Source organism: Lissotriton helveticus, chromosome 7 (genome assembly GCF_964261635.1).
Source record: "Lissotriton helveticus chromosome 7, aLisHel1.1, whole genome shotgun sequence".
NCBI classification, from domain to species: domain Eukaryota; kingdom Metazoa; phylum Chordata; class Amphibia; order Caudata; family Salamandridae; genus Lissotriton; species Lissotriton helveticus.
Genome location: NC_136068.1, coordinates 1,227,726,292 through 1,227,754,234, shown reverse-complemented (window position 1 = coordinate 1,227,754,234; position 27,943 = coordinate 1,227,726,292). Strand labels below are relative to the sequence as shown.

General features: G+C 42.1%; 1 protein-coding gene across 2 annotated transcripts in view; it reads left to right on the top strand.

Moving 5' to 3' along the window:
* The window catches only part of HLF (HLF transcription factor, PAR bZIP family member), a 339,038-nt gene extending 312,586 nt beyond the window's left edge, over positions 1 to 26,452 (top strand). The window contains exon 4 of one of the 2 annotated variants that reach the window (XM_078654415.1): positions 23,115 to 26,452. In XM_078654415.1, coding sequence (XP_078510541.1) covers positions 23,115 to 23,330 — 216 coding nt within the window. In that variant the 3' untranslated portion in view covers positions 23,331 to 26,452. Of the gene's footprint in view, positions 1 to 23,111 lie in introns of both variants that reach the window. The other variant, XM_078654414.1, reaches the window with a different exon arrangement.
* The last annotated feature ends 1,491 nt before the right edge of the window (positions 26,453 to 27,943 follow it).

Here is a 27,943-nt window from a genome sequence, read left to right as displayed (position 1 = left end):
ACAAAATGGAGGAACCTGTGTACAAGGTGAGGGGATGCTCCCAGAAATGTGAATGCATTTAGGGTGAAACAGTGGGAGTTTTCTGGACTAGCCTAACCTGTAAGTTCGGGAGGTATGTGAATATTCGCATGGTTTTGTACATGTGTGTGCTGAACAAGCTGTTTTTGTGATGGTTCTAAAAACAATAAAAACTTAGGTTATAAAAAATGCTTGTTGGGATAAATATAACTGATATAACCATTTTTAGTGGTGGTTTCAATTCAAGATGCACATCAGTTGATTTTGTAGATGAAATCAGGCATGGTCCATTCTACCATCTATTTTTTCTGAGGGCACTAATGACATTAAAGGAGTTCACAATATGGAGATTTGGACCAGTAGGGGCCTACAATTTATTAATGGGCAAGTATCAGGTAGCATTCCTGACAGTTTCACTAGATCAGATTAAAATATTGAGCTCACATGTTTTACAAAGCCTTGTGTACCCCATTATTAGAAAACTGCCTTGCTTGGAGAGCGAGCATAGTGCGTAATGCATTGAAATAGAGCTTTCTTCATTGCCCATCCGGCCATGAGTGGGGTGGAAGCTGTGGCTGCCAAAAGAGGCTAGTATTTTTTTTAAGAAACCAACCTCATCACTTAAATGAAGTTCAACTCCTTTCAGTGCCTCTGCTTCAGTCCATCAGTCACAGGGCTTTTTTCAGAACCACACAGATTCCCTAACCTAAATCATTTAGAATTCTGTAATGAGTGTTCTATAAAATGTTGGTGAAAAAGAAGTGACACCTGTATTCGAGGGAACTACAAGGATGTCTTGTGCCTGTAATATTCTCATGTACGATTGAATTAGAGAGTAATTTATAATGTAATGCAAAACAATATGCTAAGGTTTTCACTTGTCATTAAATGCCACCTAAATATGCTGATGCATCTTTTCTTTTGGGGATGGTTGACCCCATTTACATTATCCACCATTACACACATCATCCCAGGTGTAACTGCAAACAAAGGTGAATGATCACTCTGACAAATGCATATTTCTTTCAAATAACTCACAGAGGCTAATGTTAATTGTCATTCATCATTCCTTTTCAGGTTGAGTGTAAGCTTACGACCTCTTGTATACTTTAGTATTCATATATCTCTGTGGGTCAAATGCCATACTTACTTATCATTTGTTTGTTTCAATGTCCTTTAATGATCCAAAAATCCTTGCTTACTAGTGGTCAGTTCGGCCTCTTTGTCCCTCCTTTTTTCCTCCAAGGAGCAGGGACTTAGTACAATATTATTACACTTTGTGCTGTCGATTTGGTCATGGGGGGACTATTTTATTATGTTTTCCACCTCTTGGTACACTGTGAGTTACATTGTATTGCAGCATTCACATTTTGTCCTACCTGTCCGATGCCAGCAGCAGCCTGCCATGCTTTCTAGCTACTGCAGCTCTAAATCTTGTAAAACGTTAAACCAAAACTTAAACACAGCTTGAAATGATATTTTAATATGTGTGCTGTGTGTGTTTTTTCCTCCCCTCCAGGACGTGTGCTTGACTGCTGGCTGAGGAGTTGAGGCCAAAATGTTTCCTTGTGGAAAAAATGTCCCCTTTAAAATGTGCTTTTGAATGTATTACATTAAATAAAAGCAGAACAAGAACACAGGGCCACCACAAGGGCTGTGGGATTGCACTGGATACTGACTTCAAAGGGGCAATGTTTCCTAGTTTATTTTGCTTTTAAAAGCACTCCACACATTCCAGGCCTCCTGCAATTTCTAGACAGTAAAAATATCAAGATAACTCTGGTTATTGATATTCTTGTTGGAGAGATCAGAGCTGTCTTGTGGAAGAAGTTTTAACTCATTGCAAGCGAGCCAGTGGGTTAATATGCCAGCTGCGAAGTTAGTGTACTATGCAGATTAAAAGGTGAATAAAATTTAAATAGGTATATGGGTTACTGCACTTCTGTTACTTGCAACTTATGGGTTAAAATCATAACAGCACAGTACATTTATAACTGTCATCAAAGAACTGCATGCACAGCAAAGTAAAGATTAGAGGAGATAATAAAGTTGCAAAAAGGGTTCATCTGGATGGAAATGATTAATTTTATTTAAGAGAACCCCCAACTATGGTGTTATGTTTTCAATTCTGAGTTTGTGCTTCTGGGACTCAAGCACTCTTTAGCAATGCTGCCTACCAATATGCATGACTTGTGACTGCTACACCCTGAAGTCCTCTGTGTTATGTAACATTTCCTTTGCACGAATTTATACACTTATGATTGTCTCTGTGTAATTTGAGTGTGATGCAAAGTGCTGTGACACCCTACACTGGTATGTGTGGCGCTTTATAACTAATTAAATGCATCTTAACATTAGTGGTTATGGAGCCTTAAGGGACACTCTTGTCGTGGTGGTGAGGGAATCTGCATCACTCAGCCTTACCTCAACATTAACCCTGGGCGTAGTGAGCGTAGTGGGTCTACGCGAAGCTACGCAATGTGGGCGAGAAACTACGCCCACCTGCACACTTCGCGTAGCCCCACTACGCGCCGCATGCCCCCCTCTCGAACATACCTAATTTTTAAGAAATGGGCACATAAAAATAATTAAAATACACTTACCTTGTCCGCAGCGTCCCGGGGCTCCCTCTGCTCGTTCACACCGTTCACGCCGCCGTCTTCTAAACAATGCGCATGCGCGGCCGTCCGCGCGTGCGCATTGGTTAGCAGACGGCGGCATGAACGAGCAGAGGGAGCCCCGGGACGCCGCGGACAAGGTAAGTGTCTTTTATTTATTTTTATGTGCCCATTTCTTAAAAAATTGGTATGTTCGGGAGGGCGGGAGGGAGGCGGGTGGCGGGCAACTTCGCTACACCCAAGGAGTGGGAGTAGTGTTGCCTGCTTCACCTACTTTGCAAAGGGCGAAGTAGGCAACACTACGCCCACTTCATGGGCGTAGCGAAGTCCTTCGCCCAGGGTTACTCAACATCACCTGAACACCATCTCAGCATCAACACAGCACCACCTGATCATCAGTGCATCACCAACTCAGCATCAGCGCAGCACCACCTTAACATCAACACTGCACAGCACTATCTCAGCATCACTGCACCACCTCCAATGCAGCCCCACCTCAGCATCAGTGCACCACTACCTCAGCACAGCACCAACTCAACATCACTCAGACTGGCAGTAAAAGAGGCACAGTTACTGCCAGCTTTGCTTCTTGTAAGCAATGACTATAAGGACAAAGTGTGTGTTTATACACCTCTGCAGGTTTTCAAAACACATAAATAAAAGGTTTTGACATTTACAATGCCAATAGCTCAAACTCTCGCAAATGCGAGACCAATTGCATTGCAAATGCTTGTTTTAATACTATGATTCCTTTGGCTTACTATACACTTCAAACCTGTACAGGATAATATTACAGTCAACACATGAAAGAAACTTTATTGTACTTACCCATCACAGATGTCTCATGGAAATCTGAAAGCCCAACAGCAGAAGTCCCACCAAGCGCTGTAGTCCCACCATGCCCCCTGCATGGCGGGATACGTGACACAAATCCCATAATTAGTTATACTTACTATGTGCACAGCATGCCACATTACGCAAGGAGCATTGACTCAATGCTTTGTGAAAGCAACAGTTGTTTTCTGAATAATTGTTCCCTTGTATACATGGATGAGCAGAGAACAGGGTACAGTATATTGAAATCTTCAATATAGAGGTATGGAAATTGCTTGTGTGGAATGTAATGCAATTAAAAAGCAGACAGGTGAGGACAAAATGCTCTTTTTATTTTCTACTATATGGTCAGAAAGCTCTTGACTTGTACTCTGGATCCAGTTGGAGCTTCAACGCATCCTCCGTCCCCACACACAACAGGGATATGTTAGTCGATAGTAGAAAAGATGGAAAGGGAATAGCATAAGAGAGAAAAAGGAGACCTTGGATATCACTACTGTGACTCTTTAAGGTGCTGCATCTAAACTTAATAATGGAAAGGAGATTTCTTAAAACTATCTCTAACCAGTCTCATGCCCAAATCTACTAAGGCTTTGTGCTGGTGCGAAGCAAATCAAAGTGAGAATAAGGGATGCATATTGACATGCTATTTACTAACCTGTGAAAATGTTTTTTTATTTTGCGATTGACGTGCCCTTTTCTCAGTGCTAATACAGCTTTGGCAACTTTGCATCATTTTGCATGGGGGGGGGGCGTAAAAAAGGTGTTGCTGGTGCAGATAAGTGCAAACACCTTTAAGTTTCGATGTAAAGCCTGGTATACTAAAATATGCGTTATGAGCAGGATTGTGTTTATGCCTCAAGGGATAACTTTCTGCACAAAACAGTCCTTAAAGGCATAATCCTTTTCCTACGTGTGATGTGGAAGACATCACACATAGAAAAAAGTAAGTAATGATAAGAAATAAAGGTATTTCTCCGTTTATGCCTGGGTCTGGGAGGTGTACCATTTTGACGTATTCACAGCTTTACAATTCTTTGTAAATCTGGGGATGCACCATAATTCATGGGTGGATGTGTGGGAACACATACACTCCACCCATGGAATGCCTACCTGTCACAAGGTGGCTTTGAGTGGCTTAGTAAATCCCAGTTAAGGGCTTGCTTCACCTTCTTTGACCCTGCAAGCTCATAGTAAATCTGGCCCTGTGTGTCTAGCAAGGTAGCCTTGTTTTAAGCGCCAGTCATAGGATAAAATCAGCAGTAGTCCAATCTTGGCAGATATAGCTATGAAATGTGTTATACCTCCTGCACAACGCATCAAATATGGATGGTGTGCTGAATTACCAGGGTGAGTAGTAAGCTGGACTTCTGTATTCTGATGTAAAGCTAAACATTCTGCATATTATGGTTAATTAACTACTCAGGGCCTAATTTCGATAGCGGTCGGACTGCAACCGACTACTCAGGGCCTAATTTCAATAGCAGTCGGAAAGCAACCGACGGCTCTACGGTTTCAGTCTGACCAACGCATTACAACACAATCCCTTAAGGACTGTGTTTCTGCCGTCATGATTATGATGTCGGTTTCCAACAGTCATTCTATGTGAAAGCTAAATTGGGGGACCCTTGCAGGGCCTCAGTTCTTCCGTGGCTGCCTCATTTGGGCCTGGGGCGCACTTATGGTTTTTGCCACATGAAGGCAGGAATGTTTGGCAACATCCATTTTTCTATGGAAGCTTATGCTGCAGAGATTTTCTGCCCACCGCACAAGCTGCATAGGAAGATGGATGTTTCTGAACGCAATGTGTGCAGTCGCATCCAGATGATGCGGTCAGAACCTCCGACGTGAGGTCAGTCGTTTCCCAATCTGCAACAGTGTCAGGTGGACTGAGTCTGACAAGCCCCCAGAGCGATGTGATACCTAAGGCCCTCTATGCCTAATAAATGTAGACAGTAATATTTTAGCTCAAATACTGGCAAACATATTGCTATCCCTTATGCCTCGCCTGGTAAGGCCAGATCAATCTGTTTTTTTCCTGGGCACTCCACCGCTGATAACCTTAGATCATTGTTTGCTCTCACACATCAATTGGAGCCTAGTCTCAAAGTTGTGGCCGTATTTCTTGATGCTGCAAAGTCATTTGATGCTTTAGAATGGCCCTTCCTTTTTGGGGTGCTGACTAGAATGGGAATGGGTGGGATGTGACAAGACAGGTTCAGCTCATCATGACTGACCCTCTGGCCTGAATCCGGGTCAATGGAGGGGTATCACCTGCTTTTTCAGTTAGGAGAGGTACGCTTCAAGGCTGCCCTTTATCTCCCCCCACTATTTGCCCTGACTGTGGAACGCCTGGCATGTCTACTTTGGGAGTTCCATTGTCGGTGTAGGATTAATCTGTGCTATCGCTGCACGCTGTTATCTATGTATGCAGATGATGATTTACTGGTAGTGCAGGATCCTGACATTAATCTGGGCCCTATTTATAGATGACATAATACAATTTTGTCACCGGGCAAACTTTCAAACTAACTGGTCGAATCCATTTTAGTTCCACTCACAAGTGCTACCACACAGCCATTTCTGTCTTAACCCCAACAATTGCAAACAAGACTGGTCTGCTACTTGGGTATCCTATATCCTCTAGATCCACAGACAATCCTTCTAGAGAATTATGGGACATATGTTGAGGGGCTAAGTGCCCATGCAGAACAATGGATGTCACTCCCTCTGTGTTTGGTGGGCAGAAAAGCTCTCATGGAAATGTCAATATTGCTGAAGTTAAGCTGTTTCAGAATATACCTATTCCATTGAACAAAATTTGAAGAGTGGGGGATCTCGCTCAAAGAAGAGGAAACAACTGGCTATCCTTCGCCTCTATTAAAAAAGCGCATCAAACGAGAAGATCATACCGGTACAAGTCGACAAACATACTCGGTATTGCAAGGTGCCAGGGGTGCAGAGCTTACAAAAACTGAGCAACATAATAGGCCAATGCAATGTCCAACTGAAGACTGAATTAGCAGCGGGGCTTGTAACACCGAACGAAGCACAGTAAAAGACCTTTCGTGGAACATCGCTGGAGCCAAAGAAATTTTAAACAACTGGAAAATGGACACTTGGGACACTTATGACATCATTGCCTTGCAGGAAACGTGGCTAACGGAGCCAATTGATGTCCCAGGTAGAATCAGTTTCCATGTCAGTGCAACCCGCACCCAGCGCCATGGTCGAGCGAAAGGCGGTCTGTCGGTCTACATAAACACTGCATTAAACATCAAAGCCTCCCAACTGGCAAACTCCACGGCAGATATGCAAATAATTAAATTTGAGAGGTTGTCCCATGCTGGTATCGGAACCATAATACTAATCAACATATATGCTCACCCAAAAATGAAGGTAAAAAAAAGAGCTATTTAAATGCATTAACGATGTAATATCCGGGTTCCGTCTTGATCAACCAGCATGGGAGATAATCCTCACGGGCGATTTCAATACTAATCTTATACATCTCCCAGAAGAGGAGGATAATATCATCGCTGCCAACGAATTTTGGGCGCTCGAAACACAGGAGATCCCGCTTTCCAGGAAGACTGACCAAGTGGGAAAACAGCTGATGTGGGCCCTGGAAAACCAAGGGTTGCGTGTACTCAATGGAACAACCAAACAGGATAAATCCCCCTCAAACACCTATATAGGCCCTTGCGCAAGTACAATTTTGGATTATACCATCGTCTCGCTCCCTCTGCTGGGGTTAATCAAAAATTTCCAAATTCTATGTTCGGCTGACAGTGACCATTCAATGCAGCATATTGAAGTCAATTTGGCACCGTTCAAACATTTAAAAGCCCGATCATTAGCTGGGGAAATATCGACAATCAACTTGAAGCGATTAAGATGGACGAATAATTCGCTACCACAAATAGCACAGGAAGCAAAGCACTTACTCCAAAATATAACAAACGGAAATAAAATGTGCGCAGAAATATGGACTGTCTTTTTGAATAAATTACTAAAGACTGGAACTAACCTAAGCATGAAGTCCAACCAAAAGAATAACGGTCAGCCCAGTAAGATCATACTGTCCTTAAGAAGGCGTTTGCGGAAGTTCATGAGGCAAGCAAAGGGTCGCAGTTCAGATTCGTACGTTTGGCAAACAATCCGACTTGTAAGGAAACAATATAGGAGACAAATATGGATTAAAAAAAAAAACGAGATATTGATTTTTTGGCCAAATTACTGCACAACATAAAGAAATCTGACTCCAGAGCGTTCTGGCCACAGGTAAATTCATTATACAGATCAGCACAAACAATAAACATAACCTGTGTTACAGAAAAGGCATGGGTTCAACATCTACTTGATACATTTTCAATAAATCCATTGATGCCGCCCACAACAACAGCTAACAATACATTAAATGTAATGAACCTGAAGACCTCTGTCCTAGCACAATTAAACAATCTGTGCACCAATCAGCAATGTGGGGACCAGACATCGAGTTCTTACGCGGAATTAGAAATACTAAAAATAATTAAGAAAAGCAGGCAAGATAGCGCACCAGGACCAAATGGTGTCCCCCAGGCCATCTACAAGGAGGACCCCCAATATTGGGCATGTAAATTAAACATTCTATTTAGGTCAATAAATAATACAAGTCGGTTCCCAGAAAGCGATTATAAACCCGATTTATAAAGGAGGAGACCGAAAAAACACAGCCAACTACCGTCTGATAGCACTTATCGATGCCGAAGCAAAATATTATGCATCCCTGGTGCTAATTGACCTTACCAAATGGTCTGAAGATAATAAGAAGATTCCAGTAAATCAGACAGGGTTCCGCAGGGGTACAGGCACCATGGCTAATGCCATGGCGATAAGTCAAATCGCTAAAAAGAGTATACAAAGCCGTCAGGCATTGTACACCTGCTTTATTGACTTCAAGGCGGCTTTTGACCGTGTAAGCCGTCAGCTACTATGGTCCAAGTTAAAACAGCAGGGCCTGCCGGATAAAATTCTAAATCCCATTATGGACTTATATACAGACACCTGGATGCAGGTAAAGATCGCTAATGGGCACCAACTAACACGGAAGATCAGGACATATGACGGATTGAAACAAGGCTGCGTCTTGGCGCCTCATCTTTTTAATCTATTCATGGCAGACCTAACCACAAGTCTGGATGGGATAAACGCCCACCCGCTGCGGCTAGGAACACTATGGCTGACACATCTCTCCTATGCCGACGATGTGGTGCTCCTTAGTCAGACTAAAATAAGTCTGCAACGCCTCCTACATGAACTGGCTGAATACACTAAACTGAATCTTCTCGAAATAAATAGCCAGAAAACAAAGATCATGATAATAAATCGCCAACGCAAAGCCCTACCACTTTTTGTCATCGATAACAAGAAACTGGAGGTAGTGGATAGCTATAAGTACTTGGGAATACAACTGGACAGACGCCTTCATTTTTCCTTGCACTTTGAGGTCATCGGAAAAAAGGGAATAGCACTGCTACATGCATTCAACAGTATCTCCAAGCAGTTAAAAGGCCCTCTGTTCAATCCACTTCTGACAGTCATCAAGGCCAAGCTACTCCCTACAATAGCCTACGGCAGTGTGTTACACCATGGGAGAAGTGCCCAGCTTCTAGACACAATTCAAACTAGAGTCTACAAGCGTATATTCAGTTTATCGTGCAATGCCTCACCGGCACAGGTCCGACTCGAGTTTGGCCTACAATCTCAAGATCTGCAAAAAAAGTACGAGACCATTAAGTTCTGGTATGACATCTGGATGAACAGGGAAACAGAGATCAATTCTGCTACGTGGGAGGCAATGCAAAATAGTCCCAATTCTCAATACACCAAGTTTCTAAACCTGTCCCTTGATATCACTGAACTTGCATCATTGTGGCAAACTAAGCTACCTGTATCATCATTCAAGCAAGTAGTTACAAAGGTGACAAACAGGCATTCGCTGATTAACAACAAGTTAATCTTTAGTCAGCGCTCACATGCCTGGATGGTAATTCAATCGTACACCATACCCAAACCCGGAATTTACTTCGGGTTATCCTTTTCATCATTTGTCAAACTGAAATACCTTAGTTTAAGGATGGGAAACCTGCCAACAAATGCAGATCAACCAGCTTGGATGAAATTGGACATCAAGGAGTGTGACTAATGTGGTGCCACAAAACAAGACTTTATCCATCTATTTTGCATCTGTCCTACACTGGACCAGGAACGACCGCGCTGGCTAAAGGCAAAATTTAATGACTATGAATTAGGCACTTGTCGATCTGCCATCATACAAGTTCTGTGTACAGCGGATCCACAATTTATTTGCAGATCAGTCAAGTTTGTCATGAACTTCGAGAGCAAAAGAGGTGTCATTGTAAAGGGTCGTTAAATAATTCAGATTAAGACCTAACGTAAAGAGGCTATAAGAACCTTTGTCTTACCTTCACGTTTGGTACCAGCAAATGGATCGATTTAAATTGACACTAAGCTTTTGAAAATAAGAGCAATTATTGTACTGAACCAATATAAAATAGTATCATGTGGTTCAGTAATAATTTCACACCTGACATTCTATGAATATAAATATTTATTAATGTTTTTTTAACAGGCATGTATATTGACCACGTTTAAACTAATGCTCTTTTATTTTTGTAATGGTTTTTATTAACTATACAATAAATTGTTACTTACTATTCCATTGAACAAGGCCTTTTATAACCAGCTGAATTTGCTTATCATTTAAATGGCCTGGGCGGGCAAACAGCCTAGTCTTGGCTGGAGTCGGCAATGTCTGCCATATGATAGGGGGGATGTGCTGCACCTCATTTTGAAGTATACTACTTGGTAGCCCAGGTTCAGTTTATTCACTACTGGATTCAATTCAATTCAATTCAATTCAATAAAACTTTATAAGGATACAAAAAATTATATCCATAAAAGTTCACAAATGTCAATAAAATGTACATTTTTTCTTAAGAAGAAGAATGTTAAAATATTATAAAAATGCATAGTATACATCAAAAGAGAGAATTTTTATACACTAATACATACACTACTGGATTCATGATTGCTGGCATTCCCCACACCTTGCTCTGGAAAATGGGCATATACACCCATTTACTATGCAGGAGACCCCTATTCCAAGTTTGCTAGTGCCGGAGATCCACACAATGAGGTGCACGGCATGGGCTTTGTCTAGACTGGCTACAATATGTGGCATTGCTGTGCCATACTCCGCCCCAGTCCTATCAAACACTTTTGCCCCCTTCGGACAGACCATTCCACGTCTATGGTAAATCATCTCCATAACAAACATATCACTACAGTGTGTGATCTGTTCCTGAATCATGAATTTAAACAATAAGGGGAGTACTTGAGGAACATAGAAAACTCATGGACACCATTACCTATGGCATGCTTTACCATGCTACCTGTAACCTTTATTACACATTTCTTAAGACTTGTACGCTGTGGAGACAATGACACAACTTCGAGTCTGGCTCTCTGTTGACACTTTTCTATTAGGTCATATTAAAAATATTCTGAAGAATTTCGCAAACTCACCTCAACTGTGATTTTATTGCATAAACGTAGAGTTGCCATGGTATGGGGGCAGCAGTACCCCAGATTTCAGGGTAACTTAAGTATGTGACTCTATGTGAAGAATGGTCATAAACGTGCTCTGCTACTCTACTCAGCATTTAAAGACCTAGAGACCTCTGGGAATTATTCCAGACTTACTTGCGTACCTCATCTTTCAATTTGAAATTTCAGGCTGTCACCTTTACTGAGCTGATGTTTTTGTCTATCATTAGTCGTCTCCAATGGAATGTCGCTTCTGACTGTTTGATTCATGTATTATTTTATTTTCCATTTTTGCTCCGATGAGCTGCTGCATGTTTAATGGCCTGCCACATATATTATCTACAATGTTTAACTGCTCAAGTCCACTTGCCTTGTATGTATTTGCCTGCTTTGATAATAAATACAAAGTAAAAAAATAAAGGATATCACGTGGTAACTACGTTTTCCTTTATTAATATGCAAATTCTGATTATGATAAATTAAATTTCGGTATGGTCTGTTTGTGCAATTGAAAAACAATTAACAGTCCTCAATATTATAGGGTTACATATATGTCAATATATAAAAATCACTTGCTTAACAATTGTTCTTTGGCTCATGATCATATATACATTTCATAAGTAAGCAATAGTTTGGTGCAAGAATAGCTCTCATTCCTCTAAAAAAAAGTCATCCAGAGTTTATATGGCACAATATCTCAAAATCCTTCAACTTGACTAAGCTAATGTTAAAAAAAAATTTCAGAATACGTTCTCCCAACATATCTTGATTTCCCCATGGTGCTCTGTATTCCAGACTGTACTTCAAATATCTCTCCTGGAAGTAACACTTCTCCAAAGAAAGTTACAAATCTAGATTGCAAAATCCCGGATCCAGCAACATTGTAGCATGATTGGCTAGCACGAATGCTGGTAAACACAAGAAAACATATATCAATTCAAAATGGCCTTTGCTATCTCTGAACAACATGACATTTAAAGGATCCTTTAAATATATAATTTTGTTGTCAGGCACCATAGACTAGCGCATTTATCACTGACGCAAATTCTTTCACCAGATGGTGACTGCACGCTCTGCAAACAGAGCATTTATTTCCTTAAAGTGAACCTCGCTCAAGTGGTTTTGGAATAATATACCCCCATGGCTACCTAGTCCTGAACAGTAATCCATGAATCTTGACATATATGCTCTCCCCACATAGTGAGTGATTTAGCCTCTACCCCATGTAGGTGCATGATTAAGAATTAAGCTTAGCCTTGATGAGTTCTTTAAAACAAATATACTATTGCCGGAGACATCACCCCACCTTTGTTTGTAATGTGTATGTGTGGTGATGTGTGCAGTGGTGGATGATATTACTGTGAGTAGCTAGCACCAGGAGTAAAAAGAGTCCACTATTCGTTGATGGAATGTGATAACAATTACAGACCTTAGCACATTGCTTTATGTTACAATAGTAATTACCCTTTAATGCAATCCTGCTTGAGAACATACAGGCAAAGCAAACCCTATGGTTCCCTGGTTTACCAGTTCCACATCTTGTTTTAAAAGCGTAACACAGTACACTGATTTGGGAATTAGAAGGAAGTTAGTTTACAATTAAGGGTTTCTGTGCAGGGCAGGGCTGGGAACCCAAAGCAGCCTTGACACATTTTACAGTGCGTAGCGAGCAAGCGCAGCAAGCTAGCCTGGCAACTACAAAGGGGACTTGGCGGCAGGGGGTTCTCCCCCCAGGAAAAGTTTGCATTCTACACCACATTTTCAGTATATATTCAATTGTATTAGCTTTTAGAGCACAGTAAATGATGACCTTACAGTGCACCAGCGTTAGAAATGGGGGTCTCTAGTTCGCAGTGGCTTGCAACCTGTCCAAGTAGGAACCCTCATTCTAGTCAGGGTAAGGGAGCTTGGCACGAGCAGCCAGGTTCAAAGCATGTGTACGTACACACAGTAACACAGTGAAAACACCACAAAAGTTCAGCACACAAGTTTAGAAAACTACAGTCAGAAACAGGAGAACAGAAGCAAAAAAGACAGTGGAAAAACACGGCAAAGATGCCAGGTCTAACAACCAGGATATGACACTCTTGTTGAGGACCTTCAATGATTCCCTCACTATCACCCTCCAACAGTGCCCCTTATCTCTCTGTAGCCCCTTTTACATGAACATCATTTGTTTTATCTCAAACCAGAATAGAGAGCCGGAGCACTTTACATCACACACACATACGGAGACAATGAATCATATGTGTGTAAATCAGTGTTTACAAAATGTTACCTAAGACAAAAGGGAATACAAGGTGTAGGATTTACATGTCATCCATACTGGTAGGCTTTTTTAAGAGTGCTTGCTCTAGAGAAGCACAAGCTCAAGATTCAAAACGTAACAGTGGTTGGATTTACTAAGGATTATGTATTCTACCTAAACAAATCAATTTTACCAACATTAGGACAATGAAAGACCGGGGAAAACATGACTTTCGTACCTGTACAATGCAGTTTTCAGTCAACTCTTTGATGGCAGTTTGTAGCTCACTGTACTAGATTTATTATGATTGTAAGTTATGAATTGCCGGTAACTTAAAGGATCTCTGTGACAAAAGTAGTAACCCTTTGAGCTATGCTCAATAAATACAGTTGAGTGATTTGTATGGTACACTTCCTTTGCAACAGGAATATTGACCCTCTGCAATACATTTGAGGAGTTAAAACTACAATAGACAAAATTCCCATTTCTCTCAAGTAGAAAGATAAACCACCAGAAATATCAATAGTGATACTTTTATTGTTACCTGAAAACTGCTGAGCAGACAAGGAACTCTGCAGTGAGAGTGAGAAATGAGTTATTATGCTGGACAGTCCTGCTGATTTTGTTACTTGGGGTCGATATTGCAGCACTGTTGCAAAACCGGCTCCCAGTAACAAACCTGCCCCCCTGCCCATCCAGCGTCCTGGGGGAAACACCCAATGCCTGGTATGACCTGTCTGGCATAGTATCTGTGGCCTTCCAGAGTCAGTGGTGGCCGGCATGGTTTGCTGGTGGCAGGCTGGGTGTCGCGTTGGGTAGTCACGGGGGTAGCAGCGCAAGGGTGTTGGATTGCGCAATATAAAAAAAACTTACCTTGCCGCCGGGTCTTGTGTCTCTGTTCCTGCTCTCCTCATCTTGGAACAGGAAGCACAGCCAGACCCCACTGACCAATCACAACACTGCAATATAGCGTTGTGATTGGTAAATGTAAATGTAAATGTCATGGTACTTATAGAGCGCACTGTCACCAGACGGTCACCTTGCGGTGTCGCCTATTCGGCTTCCTGGCGCTGATACTCATACCGCTGTGGAACCCCTCCTGGCTTTCCCTGTGAAGTGTCCACTCCTGGGCACCCCCAGGGTGAAGCCAGGCATCCTTAGGGCTGTTGGGGCCGGTGTGGAGGCTAAGCAAGCTATTGCCCAGAGTTGCAGCGTGAGGCCCGTGATTAGAATAGGCACCGAGGCGAGAATTAACAGGTCTGAGGAAATTGAGCCCGAGACCCCGCCGAGGCAGGAATCGAACCCTGGTCCCTGGCCAGAACTCTGCATCAGGGTCTGCCGCTCTAACCATTGAGCCACACTCCTCCACAGGTAAGCACCCAGGCTCCCCTGACCAATCACACTGCTGCAATGCAGCATTGTGATTAGTCGTAGCTCGTGACACAGCCCTCGGCCAGGGCCTGGAGGGGTGGGGTAGACTGTAATGCAGCCTATATGGAAAACAGGGAAAGGGCGCATGACCGAGCGGGCCAACCAAACAGTCATTGCGCACTTAGGAGTGGGTAAACTATTCCTCCCCTGCCCTGCTTCAAGAGCAGAGCAAAACCAAAGGGGATAATGGACAAAGTGTTTAACATTGCAAGCACTCACCCCCAGTCAACTGATCTGGGTTTAATCCATCATCATTCTTTAGCTCACTCCGCCACCCCAGTTCAGACATGGCCATATGCAAATGTTATGTTATGTTATGTTACAACGGGTCTTCTATAGCGCACGGCTACTCCATAGGAGTGTCCTGGCGCTTTGACAAAAACCAGAGAAAAAAGAGACCAGGGCTAATGCAGGGCAAAAACAGAGGAAATTACTGGGTAAAAAGCCATGTCTTCAGCTCCTTCCTAAAAACCAGTAAATTACTAATTATCCTAAGAGAGACGGGCAAAGAATTCCAACATCGGGGTGCCAGGCATCGAAAGGAGCGTCCTCCAATTCTAGCCCGCCTGATGAAGGAACAGAAGCCATAGCCAAAGAAGCCGATCTCAGAGTTCTAGAAGGCACATAGAAGGTCAGGCGCCTCCTGATATATCTGGCCCCTACATGGTGTAGCGCTTTAAAGGCAAGGGTGAGTGCCTTAAAAGTAATCCTTCTTGAGACAGGTAGCCAGTGGAGCTTTTTAATCAACTCCGATGCGCTCACTCTTCGCTGAAGGCCGTAAATGGCCCTTGCGGCGGAGTTCTGCACCATCTGGAGGCGTGCCAAAAGAAATTTTTGCAGTCCCAGGTAGAGCACATTCGCATAATCTAGGCATGAGCCTATCAATGCCTGCACAGTAATCTTTCTATGCTCAAGAGACAGGATAGGGAAGAATTTCCTTAACATTTTCAAAATGCCGAAGCATTTCCCTGTAAGCTCACGAATCTGAGGCCCAAAAGAAAGGCCATCATCAATCTGAAACCCGAGATTTTTTGCTTTGGAAGAGGCATCTGCCGGAGGGTACATGTCCAGAGGCCACCAGGCCTTCCACCTAGGATCAGGAGAGCAGCCAAAGAAAAGCAATTCCGATTTATCGGAATTACATTTCAGACTGTGCTGTTTAAACCAGTCAAAGACCGCCCCTAGACAGCTTCTGATCCGCATACCGTCAAAGTCAGAGCCCTTCGTGCAGGTAAAAAGAAGCTGGGTGTCATCAGCGTAGGATACGATCTGGGCACCAAACGACTCCGCCACTGCCGCCAGAGGGGCCATATTGATGTTGAAAAGGGTGGGGCTTAAGATAGAGCCCTGAGGCACCCCCACCTCCAGTGGCGGCATATCGGCGGAGAAAGGTGGCGCCCAGACCGTTTGCCGGCGGCCGGCCAGAAATGACTCAAACCAGTTCAACACCGTTCCGCGTAATCCGATCTCCCAGACTCTTAAAAGGAGACCGTCATGGTGAATGGTGTTGAATGCCGCCGACAGATCCAGCATAACTAAAATGGCCTTTCCTCCAGTGTCTAATACTTCCCTGATGGCATCGGAAACTTCAAGAAGAGCGGTCTCCGTACTCATGTTGGCCCGAAAGCCCGACTGAGTATTGTGTAGAATATCATTACTCTCAATGAAATCAAATCAGTCTGTCATTAGCCAGGCTAGCTTGAATCCAGTGGCAAAGTGAGCAAGGGACCTGCGTCTGGGCATATTCTGCCAACTTAAGTGAACAAAGCAAATCCAAAGGGGATGATGGACGGAGTGTTGAACATTGCAAGCACTCACCCCCAGTTAACTGATCTGGGTTTAATCAATCATCATTCTTTAGCTCACTCCGCCACCCCAGTTCAGACATGGCCATATGCAAATCAGTCTGACCCTGTGCCTCATGGGAACAGTCCAGCCCGAACTGCTAAGCCATGTCTTCCCTGGACCGGAAACAAGCATCCTCGGACCGGTTTCTGGATAATCAGCCGTCATCAACCAGGCTAGCTTGAATCCAGTGGCAAAGTGATCAAGGGACCCATGTCGCGGCAAACCCTGTCAACTTAGGGTGAACAAATCAAAACCAAAGGGGATGATGGACGGAGTGTTGAACAGTGCAAGCACTCACCCCAGTCAACTGATCTGGGTTTAATCAATCATCATTCTTTAGCTCACTGCGCCACCCCAGTTCAGACATGGTCATATGCAAATCAGTCTGACCTTGTGCCTCATGGGAACAGTCCAGCCTGAACTGCCAAGCCATGTCTTCTCTGGACCGGAAACAAGCATCCTGGGACCAGTTTCTGGCTAATCAGCCGTCATCAGCCAGGATAGCTTGAATCCAGTGGCAAAGTGAGCAAGGGACCCACGTCTCGGCATACCCTGCCAACTTAGGGTGAATAAAGCAAAACCAAAGGGGATGATGGACGGAGTGTTGAACATTGCAAGCACTCACCCCCAGTCAACTGATCTGGGTTTAATCCATCATCATTCTTTAGCTCACTCCGCCACCCCAGTTCAGACATGGCCATATGCAAATTAGCCTGACCCTGTGCCTCATGGGAACAGTCCAGCCTGAACTGCCAAGCCATGTCTTCCCTGGACCGGAACCAAGACTCCTGGGACTGGTTTCTGGCTAATAAGCCGTCATCAGCCAGACTAGCTTGAATCCAGTGGCAAAGTGAGCAAGGGACCTATGTCTGGGCATACCCTGCCATCTTAGAGCGAAGAAAGCAAAACCGAAGGGGATGATGAACGGAATGTTGAGCATTGCAAGCAAGCTTCAAGAGAAGAGCAGTCTCGCCCACCCGCAAAGCAGCACAAAGCATAAAATGATAATAACACAAAGTTATTATCATTTTATGTTTCGTATTTTGCAGTGCTTAAAAGCAGTGGGATGGCGCTCCTCCGCCATAGCGGAGGAATCGTTACTGTCCAGACTGCCCATGACCAATATACATGAGGGGCAGAAACATTCTGACCTTTACCTAAGTGGTGAGGGTGGTTTCCTAAAAAGCAGATTGTCCACATATTTTTTACTTTTATGTAAGTAAGATACACAGAAAGAAAGACTTTCCCACTCAAAACAGTTGTAGCCAACAAATATCCCAGCCAGTGATTTAATACTACCACCTTCAGGAGTGAACACGACAATCACAAAACATAGGACTTACACATATACATTTGCTCACAAAAGAGCTCATGGTGAGTGTGCCACAAACAAGGTTAGTTGCAGATGAGAAGCGATCTCAAGGATGAAGCATGCCGCCTGGTGTAGGTGTGAGGTCATAGTCCTGTTTTATGTGCTACCCATTTAGATGAGTTTCTGAATAAAAACAATAACCCTTCCTCTGCATTGTATGTATGTGTATAGTGTTTCTGTCGCGTCAAATCAGTCAAAAGGCAGCAGAACACTGTAAAGGGTCAAAGACAAGCATAAAGTCAATCAGTGAAAGGAGAGGAGGCTGGTTTCTAGAACGTATCTGGATGTGACAAAGGGACAGAGTCATGTGGTTATAATAAGTTTATTGAGGAAGACACTCAGTAGCACTTTTACAAATAATTTATTTTTTTCCTTCTTTCCTCATGCCCACAGAACTCATTTCAAGGGTTTTGTGTTTTGAAGACAAAATACAAAATGTCACCCGGCACTAACATTTAAAGCAAATGAGTAGTTACAGTATTTTCAGAATGGCCTCCAGCTCCATCATTTGGAAAATATATTAGTACCATGAGATTAATGATCTGGGGTGATTTGCTTCACCATCGTTTAGGTGCACGTTAGCTATTATGTACAAAAAATATCAGATTCTGAATATTCGGGCATCTTTACTTCTTGTTTCTGTTCCTGTCATTTTATTTTTGTAATTGTGAGGAGACTCTTCACCGAGTAGGTTCATGGCTCCTTTAAAGTTGGTAGTCTGACAACAATGAGGCCATGCACTGCAGGCAAGGTTCTTCACGCCGGTTAGAGTTGTGGGAACTCCTTTGTTTCTGACAGCTGGATTTGCTCTTGAAATGCGTTGCTGGCAGTTCATCTGCTGCAGGGAGTCAATAGAAGAATATTTAGGGTGGGCATCTGATACTAATGTTTCATGTTTGCAATTGTTATGCAAAGCATGACGGCCACAAACATGGAAAAACAGAACTGTCCCGCACCCGTTAGGACATTTAGGTTCTTGTTAGGTCTCAGCCTGAACCAGCGCATGTGCTCGTCTGGCGGAGACATTTAGTAGCTGCTTTGAAAAGTGCTACTTTCCCGGCGACCAGCTTACCATCACGCGCACAAGAGCGCGCGCATGCATGTAATAGCAAGCTGGCGGCTGGCAAGGTAGCACTTGCGGTGACGTGTGCACACCGCACGTGAGCACAACTCGCATCACCAGCCGCGATTACTTTCACTTTTGCGGCGCCACGATTTAATGCTGCTGTGCGTTTGTTTAAGCGGCCAATGCTTGTTTACTTGTCCTTTACGTCCTCCCTGCAGCCTAAAGGCACGCATTTCATTCATGACACCTTCAGTGTTGGCAAACTCTAGCTTTGTTGTTATGCATCAGCCCAAGTCAGCTAAACAGCAAGAAGCCCCAAGGAATTCCGCCCAAGTGCTGTTCGCGCCTTTCTCCGCCCCCGGAGACCTCCCGCTGGCTTCAGGACTCGTGGTCAGTCTTCCGCTGCGGTGGAAATGGCCCCCGGCGCTGGTCGTGCCCTTTCCGTGCAATAAAGAAACTAAGCCTCGGTTCTGGATTATACTTGCAGGGGAGACGTGTACATTTGATAGCGTGCCCGTCCTCGCTTCGATGCCGGACTTCTCTGCTTTATCCGCCTCCCATGTTCTTGCTGCGGAGACGTGTGCTTTCACGGAGCACCGTTCTTGCTTCAATGCTCCGTCCTCCAGTCGTGTCGCCCCAGCGTTGCTCCTCGCATCGGATGAGAGTGGAGATGCGGGAGAGTCAGCTAGGAGACGCCGCTCGCGCTGCCCCCAACTTTGCCTCTGGATATCCTCCCACACTGTGGACAGCTGAGCAGCTGAGGTGTGGGGAGGCAAGGGTGAAAGATCTGGCCTGGATTTTGGATGCAGTGCTCGTCTCGCAAACTTGTGTGCAGGAGCATCATGTTCGGTGCTGCCTTCCAAACTCACTCCTGGTTGCCTGTTTGAGAGGAAGATTACAACTTCTTTTAATTTGCATAGTTTGTTCGACCCACAGGAACGAAAAGCCTGGAATTGCCTGGAATTTAAATTGCATAAAGTGTATTGAGCAACTTGGGAGTTTTTAGTTCTCCACAACTAAAATGACGGAAATCTACTTTCTAAATTTGGTAATTTTTTATTAATAAAGTTGTCCTAAAGCTAGGTCGACATTAACTTAATCTTTTTTTAATAATAGTTTTTTTCTAAGAAGTCGCACATTTGTCTATGACGCTGTTGTATTGAATAATGAAAAGATTAATGCCATTCAGCTCTGAAAACAGTGTATTATACATAAACTGCGCCAAACATCATACAAAGGCAGGCCTGGCCTTGACGATGAAACAAATTGCAAAATCAGTTTATGTTTTCATGATACTCAACAGGCGGGCAATTAATCGCCACTGAAATTCAGGCTGTTTAAATGTTTCTCTTACTAATCGATTGTTGATATTTTAAGTTGATGACTGGATTTATCTCTTTAGATGGGTGGACGGGCCCTTCCCCAAAAATATTGTGGCTGATCTCAATGTGTAATGTGTGTTTCTGATGCCAGGGACCTTTCTGGATGGGCTTTGCTCGAATTGCTGACACCATGCTATGCTTTTTGGAGAGTTTGAAATTGTTTGTGGAAAAGATGACCTTTGACACTTGCGCTGCCCCGCGCTCACTCTTCCCAGAAGACCTGGGGAAGCGTCTCCTCAAGGAAATAATATGAAACATAGAGTAATATGGTTTTTGTACTTCGCATGCTCACTTCACCGGCATGGTCCGGTGATTTGAGATTCGTCGCACTCTTGTTCTTTTTGTGTTTCGGTTTCATGGTGGTTCAAACCTAGAGACGCTCCCAGAGTTTGTGTATGTTTGAAAACATAATGAATATTCACCCTGACAAGGAAGAGGGCGCGCCACGCTGGTGTGTAATTCATCACGGTCAGCCCCGTAATGGAAACAAATGTTGCTGGTGAATACATTATCTGGCCTCAGAAGTCCTTGCCCGTGTGCATCAGTCCCAGAGTCTGCACAAATGAGTCTTGGCCAAGGTTTCAGAAGCTGATTGTGTGAGTGCAGAGCCAAGAGGTCTCGCTTTTGGGACCTTATAAGTATTAAGTTATGCAACACAATATCCTTGGTGCAACAACATTAACTGTTGCATGGTTAATTACTTATAAGGCCTCAAAGGTGAGACCTATAGGCTATGCCAATGCTTGTTTTCATAAAGAAACTCATACCTTGTAAGTGTGCTTCTGAGAAACAAAGAAAATTCGGACTGGCGGGAGCTGAACTTTGGTACAAATGTCCTTCCTAGTGGCGAGGAACTCTATTTACGGCAGGACCTCTGCCAGAACTCTAAATGAGCTCCAGTATATATGTGAATAAGTGGCCTACCGAGATGGGACAATTTTGTGCAAAGGCATGGTCTTTATGTATTATGTGTTTGTAGCAATGATGTACACCCTTACAGGTTCTGCTTTTTACTGTAGCCTATTGATCTAGCCAGGTTCACTCTCAAACTAATGTAAAGATAATGAAATCCCTTAACAGAATTAGTTACAGACAGGAAATATCAACAACGTGTCCCTGTGGGCAGTATCCTTGGTGACTGTACTTTGTTTTATGTCGAAATTGTTAAAATGGTTAAAATAGTCAGGCTGTATCACCAACATAAATATATTTTGGTACATGAAATGTATGCCAGGTTGTCAACAAGACTGTAGGTTGCATTTCTTATCTTAATGAATGTTTTGGCAAAGGTAATATTATTATGTTTTCACAATAGATCATCACTAATTTAAACATATAATCAGTACTAGCAATGACAGAAAAAAACATTAATAATTACAAGAATCTTGGGGGCACATTTAAAAATGCTTCACACAACCCAGGGCAGCAAGAAAAGTTGCTGCACTACATTGCATGAAAAGGAGAGAGTAGAAATGCTCCATATTTACTAAGTGGCATTTCTGCTCTCTCCTTGCACTGGTGCACTGTGTACAGCCTAGTACCAATGCAGGCACCCTTGCACCACCATGCAAGGATGCCTGCGTTGCATGCTGGATTGTTTTTGTTTAGGAAGGTACACCTTCCTGCACAAAAACAATCTTTAGAGGCATTTTCCTCTTTCCATGTGTGCTGCAGAATGCAGCAAACATGGAAATAGGAAATAACAAGGAGAAATAAGTATATTTCTCCTTGTTCTACCGCACTTGGGAAGGCATAGCATTTTGATGCATTCCGAGGTCTACTAGCTTTATTAAATGTGGAATGTGCCAACATCCATGGATAGATAAGTGGGAATGCCGATGCTCTACCCATGGAATGCCTCCCAAGTTGAAATGAAATGTTATTCAGCTTTGCATTACATTTCTGTACAAAGCCTTACAGGGTCGGACTGGGAAACAAAACTGGCATGGCTACCGAAATGAAAGTGTTCCACATTAGTGAATTCGAAAGATAAAAAAAAGTGACCCACTATGCAAATTGGAGCAGTTTTGAACTTACTGTAAAAGTGCTTTGTAAGGTATGGGAGACTACATTCATTTGTGCTTGCTACGGGGTATGTTTCTTGTAATATTAGCAAAATCAACAGTAAAAACTGGCCCACCAGACCATAAAACTGGCCCACAAACAGACAAAAAACATGCCCACTCACTGGCCTGCCAGATCAGCCTTTGGGTACTGACTCATTACACTGCAGGCCAGTCTGACCATAAAGACACGCAAGGTGGCACAAATTGCACTTGCGTGGCTTTGTAAATATTACTGAAGTCTTTGCGTTATTCTTGAGTCACACAAGGACAATGCAAGAGCTTCATTAATCTGAGCCTTGGTTTTCACGTTCATTGACAAGTCACACTAATCACTGGTTGATCCGCAGTAAACCATAATTGACTATTGTTTGTCTGTGCTTTTCACAGTCCTTATTAATCCCAAATTAACGTTCGCTGCTATAGAGGCCTACAGATGTTTCCTAGGCTTATCTAGTTACACTTTGCGAAGAAGATACTGTCAAAGCATGCCCTTGAAAGCAATTTTCCATGATTTCATTTAATTCAATTGTAGTGGAAATATAAAAATGTATATCCTCATTAGTATTATTTTCTAAAATCTAACACCATGTTTTTTTCTTCGTTTAATTAATGAGCAGGATGAAAAATACTGGGCAAGGCGTAAAAAGAACAACATGGCTGCAAAGCGATCAAGAGATGCCCGAAGGCTAAAGGAGAACCAGATTGCCATCCGTGCATCATTTCTCGAAAAAGAAAATTCTGCTCTGCGCCTGGAAGTAGCCGATCTGCGCAAGGAGCTCGGTCGATGCAAGAACGTGCTGGCAAAATATGAAGCCAGGCATGGCGCTCCGTAAATGTATGTTGCCTGTGTTTGCTGGCAGTTGAAGAGATGGACAATGTGTACGAAGTTGGATCGTTCCACATCGGAAGCAACGTGTTTGCCATCTGCACTTTACCAGAGGAAAAAACAAACTGACTGATATTCTCATTTTGTGTGATTGTGCTTGTACATGTGTGTGTGTGTGTGTGTTTATCTCGGCACTTCCCATTTCATGATGTCCTTATTAAATGTCGCTATATTTTTCAAAAAGCTGTTAAACACCACTGTCGCATTGCTTTTTGCATTGGTTCAGATTCTGGATCTTTCTGTCTCAGTGTCCTTCTACTTTCAATGCATCCCAATGGGGGTAGATTTCTTTTCTGAGAGTATACATTATGCAGTAAATACTCCAGAAACCAAAAATTGCAGATGAAGGGTGCATCCTGTTCTCTGCTTCAGCTACAAATATTTTACATTATCAGTACCTTCCTTATGTTCTTTCTGATATTTGTTTCCATATTTGAAAGTGCTATTGAATTGAGTTAACTCGTTGATTATTGTATGTAAGAATTCTTTTACAAGTTATATTTTTTCAAGGCTCATGGAAAGAGAATCTTATACATAAGGGAACACATAAGTGTTTTTTGCACAGTCCACCGATAGCAATAAAACAACTTTATGAGCTATTCCCGAACATTGAGCATAACACGATTCCATGCAGTCCTTTATTATCGTAGTGGTTGTGTTCAAAATAAAGACTGGCTGATCCTTCAGAAAGAAGCAAACATTAACAATGAAGAGTGATATATTTGTTGTGTGGCACTGACTACTTCCTTGTTTAACCACTTTGCTCCCTTGTGAGCTAGTGCTGGGGTGCTGGTATTCAAGGAGAGAAGCCGCATTTATCAATAATACAAATAATTTGCTATCCCAGCACTCACAGAGCTTGTTACAAAGGGCCATGCACACTTATTGTAATGCAAATAACAAACAGGTAACATGGTTTTGGTTTTCTGAATGGCTTCCTGCTCCATAAATCAGAAATACATTTGTACCATGGGGTTAATGATCTGCCGTTAATTTTCTTCACCAACTTTTGGGTGCTAGAAAATGAAAACATATAACTGCCATCACAGTCTTTCTTGCATATGTTCCTGTGTGTTGCCCGAGAGATTAACCCTTTTCATTCAGTATTATTAATTTATTTATTCTCTGCGTTGGTATATAGTACTTCAATTGCATTTTGTTTTACATATTTTACATTTAGTCCACTTCGCAATGTGTTGACTGAACAGAGAAACCATACTTCAAAATTGGTCGTATATTTATATGGTTGTGAAAAGCCCTGTGTCGCCCAATACAGATAAAAATTATTTTGTTACTCAAATTGATAATCACTGAACAATATTCATGATTTCTTGGACTACATTTATTTATGTTTACATTTATATTTCTAGCATTGGTGGTAAGATGTTGCTTAGTTTGATGTGCTTTTTCAGTGTTTATTGATCATTTACACAAATATTCATCCCCAGTGGGAGATAATTTAGGTTAGGAATAACAAATTAATGTAGGTTTGCTTTGTGTCGTTAGTTTTGATCAGTTTATTTAAAGATGAATTGTCATTTCTTCTTCCAAGTTGAGACCATTTGGTTCTCTGGTATCTAATTCAAGTATGTAGATTGATTCCACTCCACTTTCTGTAACATACTATTATGTGACCGCCTCTTTTTGTTATTTGTATCTGGTCAATCCCAAACTATTTAATGAGTGAGATGTTACTGTTGTGCATTAATTCCCCTGGCTTATTGATTACCAGGATTAACTGAAATGTATACCTAATTTACAATGAGCGAATGTGGTCCTTGTTGCATTGCTTGTATCCACTTCAAGATTTCTGGATGGAATCTTTTCTCATGTAAGGTTCTATTAGCAGCAGTGTATTTTATGTGCATTCTAGTGTTTATCACATTGCTACTTATATAGCCCTCCAAGTCCAGAAAGGTCATGCTACATTTGCTCATTCTGCTTATAAAGTTTACATCTCGGTGATTTGATAAAGGTTTTGTTAGGAATTGGAGCTCTCTTGCCCTGGTCATCTGTATTGGATACCATTAGATTATGTGTTGTGTGTATTCTTCATTCTTCGTGGACCATACTGTTCTTTCTTCCCACCAACCCATTAGCAGATTGGTTTAAATTTGAGCAAGTTCATGCCATGACTGTGAAATATGGTTCCATATTTTGAAGCATATATTTTGAAGCAGACTACATTTAAAGAATATATACAAAATTAAATTGACCTTTCATATACCAATGCAGAGAGTTATACATTTTACTGAATGAAAGGGACCCACTTGGACAAAACGCTAAGACATACAAATGAAAAACTTAACAGGCAGTTGTATGTTTTTACTTTCTTTCAGTACATCTATAGCATTAACAAAATACAGCGCTTGGTGTTGAGCAACTAGGTCAGAAGAAGGTCGAGGGACCAAATGGTTTACCTGTTTGTTATTTGCACTAAAATGAACCCACAGTACACTGAAACCAACTGTGGGAGTTTTGGCAGTTATTTTTGCGTGGCAAATTTTTTGTTGGGGTTTATTATATTTATTTTATTTTTATACTGCCATACTTGGGCAAAGGGCATTACAGTGCTTTACAAAATAGCACTTTTACGTTATCCATTTTTTTAAGGCATGAGGATTTTAAGGCCCAGAAACACAATAGGTTGAGCTAAGGGCAGGATTTGAACCTTGACACTCAGCTCAAATGTCAGCAGCTCAAGTCATTAGGCCACATCTACCCCCCTGAGATTGGAATTGGAATTATGCGGCAGGGAAGGACAAAATAATGAAGCAGGATTGACTAGTTAATGCAACTGGAAAAGGCACATTATATGACATACTGCGCAGCATTTTGTGACAATATTGTGCTGCTATTCTTCCGTTTTACACATGTTATCAATGACTTGGCAGAGGGTTCACCTCATTAGTCATTAGTAGTAGTTTTAACAATTAAATACTGCAATCAGCAACTAAAAAGAGACCGGCCAGTGCCCATAAATGGGCCTGGCTCTGTGCAGCATGACATGTTTCAGAGTTTTTGGTAACTTTTAATGCATTTCTTCTTTTTGTTAAAATCCACAGACTAAGGGCCTCATTTATGAAAAGTGACGCATCGCTGCGTGAAAACAGCGATGCGTCACTTTTTATTGCGCCCTCCTTGCGACACCAATGATGCGTCACATTTACAGTATGATGCATCATTGCGCAAGGAGTTACAGATACGTCAGTATTTCTGACGAATCTGTATGGCGCAAAAGTGACGCATTGCTGGAGTGTGTCACAAAAGTGACGCAACTCCAGCAATGTGTCCTTTTCCATGGGGCAAGCCCCATGTGAAAGGCCTGCGTCAGTCTTACGCCTGCTGTGAGGCAGGAGCAAGAAATTGACGCATTTGCGTCCTAGAAGTGGCGCAGTGAAATCTTATAGATTTCACTGCGTCACTTCTATGACCCTTTCTTGCGTCAAAACGCCCCCTGAATACATTATACCTGGCGCAGGTATGATGTAGCGCAGGGGTTTACAAAGTGACGCATCTACCTAGAAGCGTCACTTTGTAAATATGGTGCAACAAGGCACATTTTTTACGCTGCTGGTGTGTCACAAAAAGTGACACACCGGCGGCGTAAAAGTGACGCACGGCCTCATAACTGAGGCCCTATATCTTTATCTATATATCCATATATCTATCTATATATTTATATATATATATATATATATATACACACATATATATGTATATATATATATCTATAGAAATATATAGATATCACTCTCTCTCTCTCTACATATATATAGATATCGCTCTCTATATATTATGTATACATAAATATATAATATATATATGTATATATATATATATATATATATATATCAACAACCCCCGTTGTTCCTCCAAGAATTGGGCACAGACAGCAATTCATTTTCTCTAGTTTTTTGCAGAATTCTCTGTTATGAAGTTTTTGCCAATCCAGGCCTTGGTCAAATACACACCACATTAGTGAAACACATTTTTTTATATTAGTCACATGATGTGTAGACATCAAAAACATACTGTAACGAGCATCACGTTATGAAAAATTCATCAACATTTTAAGAAAATCAGGCAATGGGACCAAATTATTTTGAATATTATTAAAACATCTACAGCCAGAAATTAACACATAATTTATTGTTGCATATAAGTGGAATGGGTATGTACATAAATTACTGGATAAATCCTTTGATGTGTGTTAAAATAATCAAATTCCTCACTTATTTTATCGATTGAATATAACATTCACATAGAAATGCTGAGATTAATATATTGGGTAAAGCCAAATAGAGCAGATGGTTAGTCATGCATTTGCACCATAGATGGGAGAACACTATAAATCACTTGATAAATCCATAAATATGCATAATTACGGTCACACAGCACTAAGGCTAGCCAAAGAGCCATTTGCTTTTCACTTAAGCCACGGTTCCCGAATAGGTATTTCACATAGCCTCGCCACAGATATATTTATATATATATAAATCCAAAAGTCTCAATATAAGGAAAACAAAAGTGAACTCACTGAGTTATATTAAATAGTAT